Source organism: Phyllostomus hastatus, unplaced genomic scaffold, assembly GCF_019186645.2.
Source record: "Phyllostomus hastatus isolate PE091 unplaced genomic scaffold, TTU_PhHast_1.1 phas_contig_40, whole genome shotgun sequence".
Taxonomy (NCBI): Eukaryota; Metazoa; Chordata; class Mammalia; order Chiroptera; family Phyllostomidae; genus Phyllostomus; species Phyllostomus hastatus.
The window spans coordinates 6,940,991-6,959,417 of NW_025333872.1; the positions used below are offsets into that span (position 1 = coordinate 6,940,991).

The following is an 18,427-nucleotide window of genomic DNA, read 5'->3' on the forward strand; positions in this document are numbered from 1 at the left end:
ATCTTGGCCGGAATTCCTCAGGTGTCTTGTTAAAGACTAATTTTCTAGATGTGACAAAGTAGTTTTCTACCCTTTGATCTGAGTGGTAACCTTACACAGAAAACACCCTCTCTCAGATGTGGGTCAGACAAAGCCAGCATTGCCATTGTCTTGCTGTCCTGGGACCAGAGAGTAGGGAAGGGAGGCCCTAGTCCAGGGAAGTTTAACAGAACTAGCTTCCTGGCTTATCCAGACATAAGTGCTGGCTGGCAGGATGTGGGCAGGGTGTGCTCTGCATAGCCTGGGAGTGGGGGACAGGTAGGCCTCAATTCTGGTTCTGAGGGCGCATTCCAGCCGAGCAGAGGCAGCAGCGCGGACAGGAACACACGTCCTCCTAGACCAGGCTGTCCCAGGGAGAGGCGGGGAGGCGCCTTCCTCTGTGGGTCTAGTAGGCCCTGCTCCTCCCAAGAGCAGCCAAGCATTCATATCCAGACCAGATCCGCTTAAAAATTCCCTGACCCTTTCAAACCGCATGACCAAAGTACAGCATTTGCCCCTAAATTCAAACTCTTGCCCTGTAACAAAATTGCATCATCTTGTTGATAACTTAAGATCTACGGAATTCAACTAACTGGGGGAGAGCGGGCAGCCACAGGGGGAAAGCCTAACCAGGAGGCAGCACTTGCTTCGAGGGTCCAGGTCTCAGAAGAGGGATTATCCTGAGAATTATTTCTAATTCCTAGAAGGTTTCTTCTCAAGGTCAACTCTTTCATCAGGAGAGACAGTCTCCATTCAAGCGGTATAGTGTTCATCTTTATTTTTTCTATAATACCAGCAAACAAGTGTGCATGTTACAGGTATACAAGTATTTTTTTCTATAATCCCAATGACTCTGCCTATCAGACAACCCAAGTAGCCTTGCTGAGGAGGGCGGGACACTGGCTTTGGAGGCCAGGGGACGTGGTTTGGGAGTGTTGGCTTGTAGGTGGTAACTAGCTGTGGGAGTGGTCAAGGTTGCCTAGGGCGGGAGTGCAGCGTGAGGAGAGAAGAGGGACGAGAACTTTCACACTGCAAGGCCAGGCGGAGGAACACCGGAGAGGGAGAACAACCAGGAGGACATGGAGTTACGGAAGTCAAGGAAGAGAGGTTTTGCAAAGGGAGGAGTGGTCAAGCACGAAGGAAGACCACTTCAAGGAAGGCTTTGAAGACAACTCGAAGCTGTGACAGGGCCGCCTCCTGAGGGGAAGCCGCAGGAGGGGCAGCCACTGCTCTCGTGCAGCCTTGGTGCTGCTCGAGCCCCAGCTTTTTTGGTTTGCTTTGTTTTTTCCTTTTCTTCTTTGGTTTTTAGCATTTGATGTCCTCTCAGTACCTTTTCCATTTCCATCTCTTGACCTGTTTGCAAACAGCTCAGCTTGCCCAAAGTCGAAGGTCTGGGACGATGGCCTGGCCCCGCAGGGTGGCCCTCTGCCCACTCACCACTCTGCGTCTGCATTCCCCTGCAGGCACTGAAGATGCTGGCCATCGCCAGCTCCTCGGAGATCCCCACTTTCCTTTCTGGCCAAGATCCTGTCCACCCGTTGTTTGACGTGCAGATGACCAGAGAGATCTTCGCCAGCATCGGCTCAGCCACCCGCCCGGGCTCCGAGAGCCTGCTCCTGACCGTCCCTGCAGCCGTGACCCTGATGCTAAACACTGAGGGGTCAGCGCATCACCCCCCTGAACTTCAAACTCCTGCTGAGCCCCAGTCACCACTGCTTCTCTGCCCAACTCTCACAAGCTCCACAGAAATTCCCCTCATGTGGTTAACTTCTGGGTGAAACTTTAGTGGCCTTTCTGACTGTCACTGGAAGAGAGGGCAAGTGGTTGGGAGTAGGACAACTCCTAGAGAGCAGTGACACCCTGACCTTCCTCCCTGGGATTGGCGGAGTAACCTGAGGTCGGGGACCCCTGGAGCCCACTCTTCCCCAGCTGCAGGGCTTCTCCCCTGTGTACTCACTTCCTGCTTCTGTTGCATTCAACTCCCTCCCCCAGGTGCTCCTCTGCAGTGAGAAATGGCCTGATCCTGCTCAGCCTGCTTTTGTGCAACCACCATACTCTGGGAGATCAGATTGTAACCCAAGAACTGAGAGACACCTTGTTTAGGCACTCAGGGGTAGCACTGGAGACAGAGCCCAGGCCCACCACACGCACCGTCCTCATGATGCTTCTCAATCGCTACTCAGAGCCACCAGGCAGTCCTGAGCGCGCAGGTACCATTGTGGAAGGGGCGGTTCTGCCGAGGAATCAGACAGTGCCCGCCTGTGGCCGGGAAGACTGCCATTCATGTCCTCGTGCCTTACTGGGAGGACACAGTGACCCTTCAGGAAATGAACTAGGGCTTTGGTGATTAAGTTAGATCTTACATAGAACTACCTGACCAAAAGGAGAGGGAGACTCTAGAATAGCGCCTGCTCTGAAGGGCTTTAAACGTGGTGCGAGGATTGCCGTCTGTGCAGTCTGGGTGTGGTCCCGTCTTGTTGGGCAGTGAGGCTGGTAAGTTGGTTAACTTACAGAGAGGCTTTCTTCAGGGGAATTGTAACCTACAACACAGAAAGTCTGTGGTTAGAAACATGAAACGTTGATGTTGTGGAGAGGAAGGCCTTTGTGTTTAACAAACAAGTGAAGACACAGAAGCAGGGGAGAAATGGCACTGAGCAGTATGTGTCAGTTGGTCTGTACATCTAAAGCCCCATGCTAGGTGGGTCAGGGCTGTGATTGTACTGGCTTATGTAACAGCACAGCCTGCATTTATTTATTTATTTATTTTTAAAGATTTTATTTATTTATCTTTAGAGGGGAAGGGGAGGAGAGAGGGAGAGAAATATCAATGTATGGTTGCCTCTCGTGCGTCCCCTGCTGGGAAGTGGCCTGCCACCCAGGCATGTGCCCTGACTGGGAATCGAACCAGTGACCTTTTGGTTCTCAGGCCCGCGCTCAATCCACTGAGCTACACCAGCCAGGGCTTCATAGCTCACATTTAATAATAAAGTATAATAGTATGGTCATAGAAATTAAAAATGTATAAATGTGACAGTGTTTGCCGTACTAGGCATTTTTTTTTCAGATGTAACTAGATAAATATTTCGAGTCAGAAAAGAAAATCCTCTACAGTTCTGTAAAAACTGCAGGTATCCTCCAAATGGGAGGAAAATTTGGGGTGATTTTCAGGAACCCATTTCTTGGTTTGACCAGTTTGTACGAATCTCCTTCATTCGTATTTTCTTCCTCCCTTGTGTCTGGGCAGCACCACTGGAGACCCCCAGTGCCTGGGGCCAGGGCGGGTCCCCTGAGCTCCTGATTCGCTCCCTGGTTGGGAGCCCATCTGCAGAACTCCTCCTGGACTTGGAGCGCGTGCTGTGCCGGGAGGGTGGCCCCAGGGGTGCCGTGAGGCCCCTCCTCAAGCGTCTCCAGAAGGAGACCCAGCCCTTACTCCTGCTGCTGCGGGCTCTGGATGCCCCTGGACCCAACAAAACTCTGCTGCTGACCACGCTGAGGTGAGGGACCTGTTCGGGCACCCGTGCGTTGGGAGCAAGGGGAGCTGGCTGACTGCAGGGACTTCATTTGTTCTCATCCCCTCACAGGGTCATGACCCAGCTGCTGTATTACCCTGAGGCACTGGCCCTCCCCTGGCATGAGGTCTTGGAGCCCTGCCTCAACTGCCTGAGTGGCCCCAGTAGTGACTCTGAGGTACCCGAGCTCTGGCAAGGGTTGGGGAGGGAAAGGCAGCCTCTGGGGGCACCAGCTGCCTCTGGAGAGCACAGAATAGCCTTTCTGGATGGGTCTGGATGCTGGGAGGTGTGGGTAAGAAGGAGAAGGCTAATGTCATCTAAGAGTCTCCAGACCTGGGCCTCTGAAATTTGGGTGTGTGTCCCAGATGTGGCGGGTTTGGTTCCAGACCACTGCAATAAAACAAGTATCGCAATAAAGTATCGTAATTTTTTCACTGGTGGAGGGTCTTGCCTTTAATTTGTAAAAAACACATCTGTGAAACATAAAACTAAACGCAATAAAATGAGGTCTGCCTGTATAAGCCTTTTGGCTGTTCCTGGATTTTAGATTCTGCATGTGGGAGAAACCCACATTTGGCAACCCAAACATTGCTTGCTCTCCACCCTTCAGTGTTTGCAAGGCTCAGGCACGAGGTTGGCTCTTGAGATAGTGTGGCCCTGGCAGGAGGAAGCCTGGGAAGCCGTGTGCAGCTCCTGCCAACTCACTCTGGAGGCCCAGCACCCCAGTATTCCCTTCCTACCTGTCTTTGGTACTTTCCTTTCCCTAGGTTTCTGAGTTTCTCCAAAATCTCAAAATCCCTTTTACTAAACCTGCCCTTCAACCCTTACGTGGCTTGGCCTTGTTTCCCACGCGTTAATTTCTGTGGCTCCGGGCTCAGATTGTTCAGGAGCTGCTCTGCTTCCTGCATCACCTGGCCTCGATGCACAAGGACTATGCAGTGGTGCTCTGCTGCCTGGGAGCCAAAGAGACCCTCTCCAAAGTCCTGGACAAGTACTCGGCTCAGCTGCTGCTGGCCTGCGAGCTGCGGGACCTGGTGACGGAGTGTGAAAAACATGCCCAGCTCTACAGCAGCCTCACCTCCAGCATCCTGGCTGGCTGCGTTCAGGTAAGGAGGTTTGCGGGTACAGAGCTCAGGGACACTGTGAACCGGAAGCAGGGGCAGAGGAGTCAGTGTGTGTCCCCATCTGGTGTCCCTGATTGCCATGAGTGGTCGCACCCCTGGGGTATTTGTTTCCCAACCTTTACTCCCCATGCTCCTAGTCTTCCAAAATTTGGGGAAAGATGGGTTCAGCATTTTGTTGCCACCTGACTCTTTCTCCATATATGTCTTTTATTTTCTCTGCTTCCCTTCTTCCCCTTCCCCTTCTCTCTCGCATTCCGGCTGCAGATGGTGCTGGACCAGATCGAAGACCACAGACGGACCCAGCGACCCATCAACATCCCCTTCTTCGACGTGCTCCTCAGGCACCTCTGCCAGGGTCCGTGCCCCGTGCGCTTTCTCCGGGCTTCCCCTCCAGCGTCTGTTCCATTTCTTTCCCATGCTCTAGTCCCTTTCCTTTTTTCTCTCAACTAACCGGGCTGTGACCGCCACCCCTTCCCACTGTCCCCAGGCTCCAGTGTGGAGGTGAAGGAGGACAAGTGCTGGGAGAAGGTGGAGGTGTCCTCCAACCCGCACCGGGCCAGCAAGCTCACGGACCGCAACCCCAAGACCTACTGGGAGTCCAACGGCAGCACCGGCTCCCACCACATCACCTTGCACATGCACCGTGGTGTTATGGTTAGGTGTGCACACACCCACACACACGACCCCAGCTGTAATCCCTGAGGGACTCACTCAGGCCCATTTTGTGCAGTGAGTAGACGGACACACAGCCCTGTGCTAGGTAGAGACGTTCCCTTGCCTCCCGAGCCTGGGGACATGCTCTCCCAGCAGGTACGGCCGTCACTCCCTGTGCCTGGCATTGGAGGAGGTCAACGATTCACTCACCCACTCTTCCTGTGGGCTTTGGTTGATGTGTACTTGGTGCCGGGCACCGTGCAATGGTCTGGAGCTACAAGGACAGTGTGGTATGCGGTCTGTCATCAGGGAACTTGCAGTCCAGTGGGGAAACCAGGCTGGAGAAATAGTGAAAGTGTAGGGTAAGAAACAGCACTGTGGTAATGTGTGCCCCGGATTGTGAGGCCAACCGAGAGGTCAGAGAAGGCTTCCGGGAGGAGGGGTCGACTGGCTGAGTTGTAAACTAGAATGCAGTGAGATAAAGAGAGGGCACTGGGTATTCTAGGCAGAAGGATAGCGTGTGAACGAGGTGGAAGTAAGACACACAGTGATGGGTTTGGGTGAACTTTAAGTAGGTGTGTTTGTTTGGAACCAAAGGTATGTGTACTGAGGCAGGAGGAGATGAAGTCAGAAAAGTAGACTGAGCCAGATCACAGAGTTCTGTGAGCCAAGAGGCTTGAGCTTTACTCTGACTTGGTGGAACCATTGAAGGATGTTAAGAAGGGAAGAGACAAAACTACATTTTTTTTGTTTGGAAAGCTCACTCTGGCATTATGGGAGTTTGGGTTGGAGGCCAAGAGAAAAAGAAGCGTTAAGCGGTGGCCTAGTTGGGAAGTGATGACTGTTTTCAGGTAGGGAGAGGGGTTGGGAATTCCCAGGAGGGGATGGCCTGGGAGGTCTCGGAGAGGTGGAGGCTATAGGACTTGCCACTGCCCTGCTGAAGGCAGCTGGGACAGGGGGACCTCACAGTGGCGGTGTTCTAGTTGCAGCACTGGGCGGGTGGCAGTGTCCTCTCCCAGGATAGGAGCAGGAAGAGGAGCGGGTTCTGTGGACAGACGGGTGTCCCGTTTGGGCGTGCTGACTCTGAGGTGCCTGTGGGGCACGACGTGGGAATGTCCGTGGGTCACACGTGTGAAAGCTCAGGAGACGAGTCTGGTGTGAAGATGTGGATTTGGTGTCATTAGGGTGTTAATTTTCGGGTGAAAATATGAATCTGAGTGAAGTCACTTTGGGGGAGACAAAGGCAAGAGCAGGAGTCTAGGGGAGATTGATGCTTAAGCAGAGGGACAGGAGTCGGGAGCAGATGTTGGGTTGGAGTGATTTTGAGCAAAGATCGGGGTCCTGGTTCTAATGGTTCCGTTCTCTTCCCAGGCAGCTGACGCTGCTGGTGGCCAGCGAGGACTCCAGCTACATGCCAGCCAGGGTGGTGGTGTTCGGGGGAGATGGCACCAGCTGCCTCAGCACTGAGCTCAACACGGTGGGGACCTCATGATCCCCCCTCACCTTAGTCCCCATCCTCTTTTTCCCAGGGTCTTATCAGGGGGACCCAACCCCTGGGGATTGCCCACACCCCTTTCTACCTGTAAGCCAAGAGCGGAATTCGGGATGTGGGGCCATGTGGCTCCATGGCCCAGTGCAGGGGCGGTGACAGGCACACAGGATTACAGACTTGGTTGCTGTCAACAGTCCTTCGAGCCCCTCTTTTGGAGGTGACAGCTCTGTCTCCCTCTTTTCCCCTGCCCCGCCAGGTCAACGTGATGCCCTCCGCCAGCCGGGTGATCCTCCTGGAGAACATGAACCGCTTCTGGCCCGTCATCCAGATTCGCATAAAGCGCTGCCAGCAGGTAGGGCGAGGGCAGAGGCGGGGGCCTGGGGGTCAGGAGGTAGCACAGGGTTTCCATAGTGACCGGGTTCCAGCATTTGGGGGCCAGGCTCAGGCCAAGGAGAGGTGGGGCTGTCTTTAGTAGCTCTAGAACTCGGCATGAGGCCAGGCTTTAGTAGCTGCGTGGCTTAGGTGACAGATAAGTGTGTCCATGTTACAGGGCGGCATTGACACCCGGGTTCGGGGTGTGGAGGTCCTGGGCCCCAAGCCCACTTTCTGGCCACTATTTCGAGAGCAACTCTGTCGCCGTACATGTCTTTTCTACACAATTCGGGCGCAAGCCTGGAGCCGGGACATAGCAGAGGACCGCAGGCGTCTCCTCCAGCTCTGTCCCAGGTGGGCGCGGCGGGAGGTGGGCAGGATTGGAGGTGGGAGGGGAGGTGGTGAAGGGAGCAGGACACTGTGAAGAAGGTACGGGCTCCTGCGGATGTCTGAAAGGTAAAGCAGCAGCCAGGACGTGAGGGAAAGTGAACGCAGGTGAGGAGTGTGTGCTGCTAGGGAAGAGCTGGGGGAGGGGGCGGTGAGGAGTTGATTGCACTTGAGCAGAGGCCTCAAAGGAGTCTGTGCCTTCAGCCTGTGACCGCTCACTGTTCGTCCCCAGACTGAACAGGGTTTTGCGCCACGAACAGAATTTTGCCGATCGCTTCCTCCCTGACGATGAAGCCGCCCAAGCACTGGGCAAGACCTGCTGGGAGGCCCTGGTCAGCCCCCTGGTGCAGAACATCACCTGCCCTGGTAAGCATCCCGACCCCTGGCCCCACTAACCAGCTCCTTGTTGTTATTCCCAGGGACTCCCTGGGTTAATGCTCTTGGTTCTCTTGGTTCCTATCTTTATCCCTGAAGGCCTGTCACCTCAGTGTTCCTTTCCTTCCTGCCTAGAGACTGCTCCCTGAGGCTCTGGTATTTAAACCTTCCCCTGCATCCCACCACCAGCCTGTTACCATATCCCCAGACTCCAACTGAAGCAAACCTTGGTCGGGGGTGGGGGTAGGGCTGTGCTGCGCCCCAAACCTTTTCGTACAATTGCTCTTTCTCTCTCCTCCTCCCGGGCTATCCGTTTCCCCATTTCCTGTGGAGACCTGTTCTGACCTGTCTTCTAGACGCAGAAGGTGTGAGTTCCCTGGGATGGCTGCTGGGTCAGTACGTAGAGCAGAAGGAGAGCTCGCACAGCCCCCTGAGTCGGGCAGCGTCCTTTGCTTCTCGAGTTCGTCGCCTTTGCCGCTTGCTGGTGCACGTGGAGCCTCCACCTGGGCTTTCTCCTGAGCCATCCACTCATCCCTGTAAGTCCCAGCTGTGGTGGCTGAGCTAAGAACCTACCTGGGTGGTGATATTTTCTGGCTCCTCCCCTCCTGGATTTTACCCTTCCTTGCTGCTTTGCTATGAGCATTTCCAAGCGTCAGTACCCAACTCCAGGACTCCCCTGGGGGCTGGGATAAAACTCCTTGCTTTGCCTTCTGTCTCCACAGTCAGCAAGAACAGGAAGGGTCAGGATCGGAGCCCTGGACCTTCACCGGTTCTTCCAAGCAGCAGCCTGAGGAACATAACGCAGTGCTGGCTGAGTGTGGTGCAGGAGCAGGTGGGCAGAGGGAAGCTGAACTTGGGGGAGGGGAGTGGCCTTCTAGTCTGTCCACATACTGGGACTTTCTTTTACATTTCTCGCTCTTTCTCAGGTCAGCAGGTTCCTGGCCATAGCCTGGAGGGCCCCAGACTTCGTGCCTCGCTACTGTGCCCTCTATGAGCATTTGCAGAGAGCAGGCTCAGAGCTCTTCGGGCCTCGGGCAGCCTTCACGCTCGCCCTGCACAGCGGCTTCTCGGGTGCCTTGCTGCAGCAGCCCTTCCTCACCTCCGCTCATGTGAGTCCCGTGAGCTGCCAGGCAGTGGGGGCTGTGAGCTCATGCCTGAGCGTCGTGTCTCTGCCCTTTTGTCTCCTCTCACTCCCCGTTCTCCTCCATTCCCCTTTCCCTCTTCATTGTTTGCTGGTGCCCTTTCCATTGCCCCAGATGAGTGAGCAGTTTGCCAGGCACATCGACCAGCAAATCCAGCACTGCCTGGTTGGCGGAGCCCCTGGAGCAGGTATGCTGGGGCAGCTTCAGCGGCACCTGGAGCCCATCATGGTCCTTTCTGGCCTGGAGCTGGCCACTACTTTTGAGCACTTCTACCAGTGAGTGAAGGTCTGGAGAGGTAGGGTATAAGAGGCAGAGAGTCTAGACAGGGCAAAGGTTTGAGCCTCAGAGGGAAGATGAGGAAGGCTGCAGTGGGGAGGAGAGATTAAGACCCAGAGATGGCCATGACATTGGTAGAAAGGGAGTGGGAAGGAAGAGGTCAGGTAGGGCTGTGACCCAGGTTGGCTGCAACAGAGGGACCTAAGGTTCTGGAGCGGGAGGCTGGGCCGTGCCGAGAGCCCACACTGAGGCCGGGCCTGGGCTGTGTGTGCTGCAGGCACTACATGGCGGACCGTCTCCTGAGCCTGGGCTCCAGCTGGCTGGAGGAGGCCGTGCTGGAGCAGATCGGCCCCTGCTTCCCCAGCCGCCTCCCCCAGCAGATGCTGCAGAGCCTGAGCACCTCCGAGGAGCTGCAGCGCCAGTTCCGTGTCTACCAGCTCCAGCGGCTTGATAAGCTGCTCTTGGAGCAGGAGGATGAGGAAGAACAGGGTCTGGAAGAAGAGGAGGTAAGAGCAAGGGAAAAGAGCGGGAGAATAGGACACCAAAGAAGGGAGCCCAAGAGCCCTTGAAATCCTTCTGTCTCTCAGGAGGAAGAGGAGGAAGAGGAGGCTGGGAAAGAACTATTTATCGAAGATCCAAGTCCAACAGTTTCTATACTGGTCCTGTCACCACGCTGCTGGCCGGTCTCCCCACTCTGCTACCTGTACCATCCCAGAAAGTGCCTTCCCACAGAATTCTGTGATGCCCTTGACCGCTTCTCCAATTTCTACAGCCAGAGTGAGGAGATAGGGACAGGCAGTTGGAGAGTGGGGCGAGACTGGGGTGGCAGGAGAGGAGTAGGAGAGGACCTTCGGACAGGAGTGCACAGACAGGGAGAGACAGTCTCCGGGGGAAGGTGAAGGAGTGTGGGTTAGCTCCTCTTTAATTCCTCATCATTTCTTTCAGCCGTGTATGGATTGGTTCTCTTTTTCTAACTTCAAGTTACATACTTAGTGTTTTCAGACTTCTTTTCAAAAAAAGTATTTAAGGCTATTTATTTCCTTCTTAATGTTACTTTAGCTGCATTCTATAAGATTTTGGGGTTTGTTTTTATTTTTTTACTGAAGTATGAATTAGTATTCAGTAAGGTGTGTACATCTTAAGTATGACTTAATGAATTTTATATCATATGCATTACCTTACCCCCCAGATCAAGATGCGGAATACTTCAGCACCCAGAAATCTTCCTCCTTCATGTCTCTTTTCTAGTCAGTATGTTCTTCTAAGAGACACCATTGTCTTTCCTTTGTCGCTATAGATTTTTGCCTGTACTTGAACATCGTGTAAGTGGAATCATAGAGCATATATTTTGCTGTGTCTAATTTCCTTCACTCAAGTTAATGTCTGTGGGAATGAGGCAGGTTGTCAGTTTCATCATTACTTTGTCCTTTGGTATTGCTGAGTCATATTTCACTGTAGGGATATATACGCTCTTTCTGCTGCTGATGGGTATATGGGATATTGAATAAGTTTTTATTATGTAACATTTTTCTTGTGTAGTTCAATTAATTTTCTAATTTTTATTATTTCTCCTTTGACTTACTATATTTCTAGAAGCAGATTTTAAAATTTCCAAGCAGATTTTTCTTTGTTTCATTTGTTTAGTTATCTTTCTGTTTTAGATTTCAACCTTCATTCCATTGTGGCCAAAGAACATGGTTTCTGTGGTACTGAATCTTTGCCACCTGTTGAGACTTCTATATAGCCAAGTAGATGGTCAAGTTTATAAGTGTTCCATGTGTGATTAAGAAGAATGTGTGGAGCCCTGGCTGGCGTAGCTCAGTGGATTGAGCGAGAACTGCGAACCAAAGCATCGCAGGTTCGATTCCCAGTCAGGGCACATGCCTGGGTTGCAGGCCACAGCCCCCAGCAACTGCACATTGATGTTTCTCTCTCTCTCTCTTTCTCCATCCCTTCCCTCTCTAAAAATAAATAAATAAAATCTTAAAAAAAAAAAAGAAGAATGTATGTTTCCAGCTGCTGGGTACAGTAGTCTACATACTTCACTAAATTGATGTTGTTAATTGTATTGTTCAGATTTTCTTCTTTTTTAAAAAAATCCTCACCCAAGGATATATTTACTGATTTTAGAGAGAGAGGAAGAGACAGAGATAGAAACACTGATGTGAGAGAGAAGCATCAGTTGGTTGCCTCCCATTTGCATCCTGACTGGGGATCGAACCCACAACCTTAGGTATGTTCCCTGAGATTGAACCCGCAACATTTTGGTGCATGGGATGGTGCTCCAACTAACTGAGCCACCTGGCCAGAGCATTGTTCAGATTTTCTGTACCCTTACTTACTTTTGTCTACTTGATCTGTTGCTGAGAGAGGTGTGCTCTGATCTACCATTGTGATAGTGAATTTTTAAACTAAGTATGCAAGTTTTGCTTTATATATTTTGACTGTGTTATTACATACAACTTTAAAATTATAAAGCAGAGCTGCTTATAGAACTCTCTTCGGTGGTGGTGGAGTTCTGCTCTGTTCAAGATGATGGACATTCGTGGCTGTTGAGCACCTGAAATGTGACTAGTTCGGCTGGGGAACTGACTGTTTAATTTTATTTCCTTTAACCAGTTTAAATTTAAGTAGCCACATGTGACCTTCTTTATAATAAAGCCTGAAAGTCTGTTTTTATCTGGTATTTATAGTGTACCAGCTTCCTTTAGTTGGTATCTGTCTAGTGCCTCTTTTTCTATCCTTTTACTTTTTGTTTGGATTGTGTTTCTTTTAGATATCTCTTTTTTTTATTTTTAAAGATTTTATTTATTTATTTTTAGAGAGGGAAGGGAAGGAGAAAGAGAGAGAGAGAGAAACATCAATGTGCGGTTGCTGGGGGCCGTGGCCTGTAACCCAGGCATGTACCCTGACTGGGAATCGAACCTGCGACACTTTGGTTCGCAGCCTGCGCTCAATCCACTGAGCTACGCCAGCCAGGGTCTTTTAGATATCTCTTATTGTGATAAAATATGCTCCTCATAAAATTTGCCATTTTAGCCACTTTAAGTATACAATTAAAATTTTTTATTTGGAAATAATTTCTAATGTACAGAAAAATTTAAGATTAATACAGAGAATACCCACATACTTTGTCAAAGTTGACCTTTTGTAACATTATGCCTATTTTGCTACTATCATTTGCTCTTTGTGTATATATGCATATATTAAAGTGTGTGTGTGTTATGTGCACATATAAATGTGTATGTATGCCTGTAATTGTGTGAGTGTATGCACACACACATAATTGTATGTATGTGTGTATGTGCGTGTATATACAAAATTGAGAGTAAATTGCATATATATGCTGGCTGTTTGCCTCTAAATACTTTAATATATACTTCTTAAGAATAAAGGTATTCTCTAATATAACCATAATTCATTTATCAATTTCAAACATTTGATAATTCTATATTCCAGCTTTGTCAATTGATTCCATGTCTTTTCCTATTTTTTAGTCCAGGACAAGATTCAGTCCAGGGTCACCTGTTCTGTTAGTTGTCGTGTCTCTGGTCTCTTTGAATCTGGAACAATTCCTCAGCCTTTCTTTGTCTTTTGTGACATTGCTATTTCTGGAGGACACAGTCTTTTTAAATTTCCTAATAGTATCTCATTGTACATTTGTATAGTATTTCCTTCTGATCGGTTTCAGGGTGCGTGTTCCCGGCCAGAACACCAAGTAAGTGGTCTGTGTGCGCTGCACTGGGAAGCACACAGTTCTGATCTGTCCTTTTGGGAGGTTGATTTTGACAGTCTGGCCAAGAGGAGGTTTGATTTCTCCACTGTATTGTTACTGTTTTTTCCCTTGCTTCTGTCAGTAAGCAGTCTCTTGGGGGAGATACTTTAAAACCATGCTGGTATGCTCCTCTCCTCGGAGTTTCCCCCAGTACTTCTGAGTTAGCCATACTCTCATATTTTAGGTATGTGTCTTGTAAATACCTAGAATTTGTTTTGTATTCAACCTAATAACCTCTCTTTTCGAGTTGTCACTTTTAGCCTATTTATAATTACTACGAGTAATCATATATTGGATTTTTATTTCTAACCTCTTATTTTGTATTTATTTATCCTTCTTATGTTTTATTTTATTTTTTAAAGATTTTACTTATTTGTTTTTAGATAGAGGGGAAAAGAGGCAGAAGAAAGGGAGAGAAACATCAGTGTGCGGTTGGCTCTTGTATGCCACCCACTGAGAACCTGGCCCACAACCCAGGCATGTGCCCTGACTGGGAATCGAACTGGTGACCCTTTGGTTCGCAGGCCAGCATTCAGTCTGCTGAGCCACACCAACCAGGGCTATCCTTCTTATATTTTAAAATTTTAGTTATTTCAGATATATAACAGAACAGAGGGGTTGGCAAAATAGGTTTACAGTTGTAAGTACATGAAACAGTTTATTCTCGTATTATTTATTGTTAATTACTGTGTTATTTGTATTACAGCTATAGATCAGCTTTGCCAACCCCTGTATATAAAGTACTATAGTTAAAAGAAGAATACATTGAACACCTTTATAGATAGGATTCTACACTGAGTTTTTGTGCTTTTACTTTCTTTTAGATTGATTATTTTTAAACTTTTTTTTTTTTATCAGTTTTGGCAGTTACATGTTCTGTTTCCACAGCTGATTATCCTTATATTTTTAACCTGTATGTTTGACTTGTTAATAATATCCCCTCTCTCCTTCCTGAATAACAAAAGGACCATAGACTATTTTAACTTCAGCTTTAGCTCGAATCTTGCTTGTTACTGTTGTTCAGTATGTTAGAATGACCTATTTTTAGTCATCAGTATTATCGTTTCATTCAGTCAGTGCTTCAATTGGCCATCATACCAGTTTCTTTACACCATTCCTTTTGTTTTGTTTTTTTTTAAAGACTTTATTTATTTATTTTTAGAGGGAAGGGAGAGAGAAAGAGAGGGAGAGAAACATCAATGTGTGGTTGCCTCTCACGTGTCCCCTACTGGGGACCTGGCCTGCAACCTAGGCATGGACCCTGACTGGGAATTGAACCAGCAACCCTTTGGTTCTCAGGCTAGCATTCAGTCCACTGAGCCACACCAGCCAGGGCTACACCATTCCTTTTGTACCTTGATCCTTCTTTTTGAGTTTAATTTTGTTTCTAAAGTCTGTCCTTTAGAAGTTTCCTCATTAAGGGAGTATTGGTAGAAAACGATCAGTTTTTGTTTGACAGTGGTTCATTTTCAGCCTCAGTTTTAAAATCTTTTTATTATGATAAATCTCAGACATACACAAAAGTAGACAAAATAGACAAACCCCAGTGAGCAACATGTACCAGCTCATGGCTGATCATGTGTCATCTGTGTCCCTGCCCAGCTACCCGGCCCTGAAATGTAAAAGATAAGGACTCTCTTTTTAAAGGCAGGGACGCTACAGTCATTAAGTCTTTAGAAGTTAATAATTCCTAATATCATCAAATATATATCTAATGTTCCAGAGTTTTTTAAGTTAGGGGTTTTTTTTGTTTGTTTTTATTGAGGATCCAAAGTCCACGCCTTGCATTTGATGTGGTTCTATTTGCCACGTCCCTTAGTCGGCGGGCCCTGTCCGTCTCCCTGTTTGTTCCTACCCTGTTTGCAGTTGTGGGGGAAACCAGGCTGTTGCCAAATAAAGTTGTTGACGGCTGGATTTTGCTGACTGCATCCATAGGTGTCCTCTGGCATGTTCCTCTGTCTCCTGCATTTCCCAAACACCCGTATTTAGCTGTGGAAGCTTTTTCAGATTTGGGTTTGATTTCTTGGGCAAGAACACCTCACAGGTGGCCTTGTGCCCTTCTGCCAGGAGGCGCGTGGCATCTGGCTGTCTCTGGTGTCGAGGCGGGGTCAGTGGATTTCCGGGTTGTGAGTCTGACGCACACGTAGTCTCCCGTCAGCTTTCCACCAGACACTCGTCCGTTGTCGTTGCCGAGGTCTGTCATTTCGCTGGGGGTTGTGAACCACTGATGTTCTAGTTTTGTTACTGTTTCTTCATGTATTAGCTGAAATGCTTTCTCTGTAAAGGGAAACTCTTCTCACCAACTTTTTAGTTACCTTGAACTACAGTTGGTACAGGAAAGGCTTGATTCTTTCCTCCTCCTCTTTATTTGGGACCAGTTTTCAGAATAATGTGTTGGTTCTCTAGCATCCTCCAAAGATGACCAATGAGGTCTTCTTAAAAAGAAAAAAACAATCACTGTGAATTCTTAGGTTTAAAAGATACTTCCTGTGTTTCAGTCCATCGCAGGTGTTATTTGTTTATTTTTCGATGTTCATATTGTCCCATCTGTGGCCAGAGAGCACCTCTCAAGTTGGCTCTTTCTGATACTTCTCCCTGTGACCGCATCCTCACTGTCCAGTACGAGCGAACATGCCAGGCTCACTTGCTTGAGCTGTAAAACAGGACGCCAGTGTAGTGGGTCTGTGGAACTGTCAGCTCCGTGAGGGCAAAACCCCGGGTCTCTGGTGTTTCTCCCACGGAGCCTGCCTGACGCGGGCTGGGTGCAGGGTGGACTCCCAGGTACCTGTGGCTGCCTGGGAGGCGGCACAGAGGGGGCTGAACTCTGGGAGCTCTCTGCTGGGGCCTGAGAGACTAGCAGGAGCCAACCTTAACTGATAGTACACCCTCGCCTCAACCCTTAACCCCCCGTTTCCCCTCTTTGTCTCCACCCTCCTCCTCCACATTTCCCAGGTCAGAACCACCCCGTCCGGGGACCACAGCGGCGGCTGCAGTGGACGTGGCTGGGCCGGGCTGAGCTGCAGTTCGGGGACCAGACCCTGCACGTGTCCACCGTGCAGATGTGGCTGCTGTTACATTTCAATCAGACAGAGGTGCCTCGGCCCTTCCGCCTCCCTCTGTCTTGTCTTCCCCCTTGTCTGCCACTGTTCTCCTAAACTCCCTCCTTCCATTCTTTCCACTTCTGACTGGCCCTGTTTCTCCTTACCAGGAGGTGTCAGTAGAAACCTTGCTGAAGAATTCTGACCTCACCACACAGCTACTGCTCCAGGCACTCTTGCCCCTCACCTCTGAGAATGGCCCTTTGACCCTGCATGAGGGTCAGGACTTCCCCCGTGGAGGTAGGTCAGTGGGGCTGGCCCGAGACCCTGCTCTTAGTGGGTGGCACTTTCAGGGTGGGGTGGTGTAGCAGGGAATGAGAATGGGGTCCCCTTTCTGTTCCTTCCGCTCCTTGGGTACTAACTGCAAGTGAGTTCCAGGTGTGCTGCGGGTTCGGGAGCCTGGGCTCCACCCCCGTGGGGGGGCCCTGTGGCTGGTACCTTCCCAGAAGTACCTGAATGTAGAGAAGGATGAGGGCCGGACCCTGGAACAGAAAAGGAACCTCTTGAGCTGTCTTCTTGTCCGTATTCTCAAAGCCCATGGGGAGAAGGGCCTCCACATCGATCACCTGGTTTGTCTGGTGCGTAGAAAGGGCACCGTGCAGTTAGGGGAGGGAGGCAGCCATGCCTGGGGATGGAGGCTGGAGCCAGGGGTCACCACCAGGGAAGGCAACTTCCCAGCATGAGGTCTTATAGGGTGACCTCTCTGTCTGGGTTTTCTGTTCCTGACAGGGCAGTTAGACCCAAGGCAGAGACAAGGCATGACATGATGAGTGTGTACCCTCACACCAGGTCCTAACTCTAAGAGTTGGCAGTCTGCACAACAGTTCTGTGGGATAGGCAGTATTATTATTGTCATAGTCATTCCCATTGGACAGATAAGGAAAATGAGGCATGAGAGGATTAGTAACTTATCCGTAGTCACACAGCTGGTAGGTGGGGTGGCCTGGCATCGAGCCTAGGCAGGGTGGCTCCCCTAGGTGAACAGGGCCTGCCTGTGTCCTCTCCTCCCATCCAGGTGCTGGAAGCCTGGCAGAAGGGTCCAAATGCTCCTGGAAGCCTGGGCGGAACCGTTGCTGGGGGCGTGGCGTGTTCCAGCACAGACGTCTTCTCTTGCGTCCTGCACCTCCTGGGCCAGGGCTACGTGAAACAGCGTGCTGACTGGCCCCAGATCCTGACATACGCCACCCCCGAGCCCGCGGAGCCCTGCCGTGGTCAGGCGGAGGTGCCCTTCTGTGGCAGCCGAACCACCGGGGCCTCCAGTCCCAGGTAGCTGCTCTCAGCCCCATCCCCCTGCTGAAGGGGCTCCAAGCCAGTAGAGAGGGGGGGCTCCCCGTGACTCAGGAGGGGTTGTCGTGCCAAAGCCAGGCTCCCCTGTGCAAAGGCACCTCATTTCTTTGTCTAAGCCCATTTTCCCTCTCCCTGAATTTTCCCCAGCTTGATCATCCTCGTTCCCTCTGCCAGTGCCCCTTCTCTTCCTTTCTAATCAAGGGTCTTGCTGTCCCCATCCTCCTAGAGTCAGCCCTGAGAAAGGGACCCAGACCTGTGAGCTCCTTTATGTGTATGTCTCTCATTCTAAGCAAATATGAAATATGCACTATGTATGTACTGAGTGCTAACTGTGTACTCTGTTCAGTGAAATGTACAATCTCTAGTTTTTGGGAAGTTTGTCCTGCAGAGGAGTCTGCTGTAGGTGCCCCCTAATTAACTAAAACTTTTCATGTTGGATCCAGTTCACCAGAAGTTTTTACAGCACCACTTTGATGCCTGTTATTTGCATGGGGTGTAAGTGCGTTCTCTAGAGGAAACTTTGTCCATGCGCACACATCACCTGGGAGCTTGCTGAAATGCAGACCCCGGTTCAGGGAACCGCCTGCGATACCTGCACTTCGGGCCCGCAGGCCGCACTGACTGGGAGGGCCGTGGGCTCCTTCTCATCAGAGCGGGTAGCATTTTGGGTGGGACCTACAGTGGGGCTGTCCCATCTACTGTCGGTCAGTTAGCGTCCCAACCTCTGCCCACTAGGTTCCTGTAGTGCCCCTGTCATTGCGACAGCCAGCCCAGGCCCTGCAACTGCAGATGCTTCTGGGGAGGAACCTGCTGTGACAGTTGGTTTGGGTGGTTATCCTCAGGCTGGTTAAGCAGTCACGAGCAGGGGTGTGCAAGCGGGGAGCAGGGGAACAATGTGGGGTTCAGTTTGTAGCTTGC

General features: G+C 50.4%; 1 protein-coding gene across 1 annotated transcript in view; it reads left to right on the forward strand.

Moving 5' to 3' along the window:
* CUL9 (cullin 9) overlaps window positions 1–18,427 on the forward strand; it is a 37,874-nt gene that overhangs the window by 11,210 nt on the left and 8,237 nt on the right. Inside the window, exons 10-30 of the mRNA XM_045843240.1 lie at window positions 1,482–1,678; window positions 2,011–2,228; window positions 3,263–3,512; window positions 3,600–3,705; window positions 4,406–4,633; window positions 4,916–5,006; window positions 5,139–5,310; window positions 6,677–6,782; window positions 7,054–7,149; window positions 7,348–7,523; window positions 7,789–7,922; window positions 8,288–8,467; window positions 8,654–8,763; window positions 8,858–9,040; window positions 9,188–9,348; window positions 9,627–9,855; window positions 9,937–10,126; window positions 16,077–16,216; window positions 16,333–16,462; window positions 16,601–16,800; window positions 17,238–17,488. Coding sequence (XP_045699196.1) covers window positions 1,482–1,678; window positions 2,011–2,228; window positions 3,263–3,512; window positions 3,600–3,705; window positions 4,406–4,633; window positions 4,916–5,006; window positions 5,139–5,310; window positions 6,677–6,782; window positions 7,054–7,149; window positions 7,348–7,523; window positions 7,789–7,922; window positions 8,288–8,467; window positions 8,654–8,763; window positions 8,858–9,040; window positions 9,188–9,348; window positions 9,627–9,855; window positions 9,937–10,126; window positions 16,077–16,216; window positions 16,333–16,462; window positions 16,601–16,800; window positions 17,238–17,488 — 3,548 coding nt within the window. The remainder of the gene's footprint in view (window positions 1–1,481; window positions 1,679–2,010; window positions 2,229–3,262; window positions 3,513–3,599; window positions 3,706–4,405; window positions 4,634–4,915; window positions 5,007–5,138; window positions 5,311–6,676; window positions 6,783–7,053; window positions 7,150–7,347; window positions 7,524–7,788; window positions 7,923–8,287; window positions 8,468–8,653; window positions 8,764–8,857; window positions 9,041–9,187; window positions 9,349–9,626; window positions 9,856–9,936; window positions 10,127–16,076; window positions 16,217–16,332; window positions 16,463–16,600; window positions 16,801–17,237; window positions 17,489–18,427) is intronic.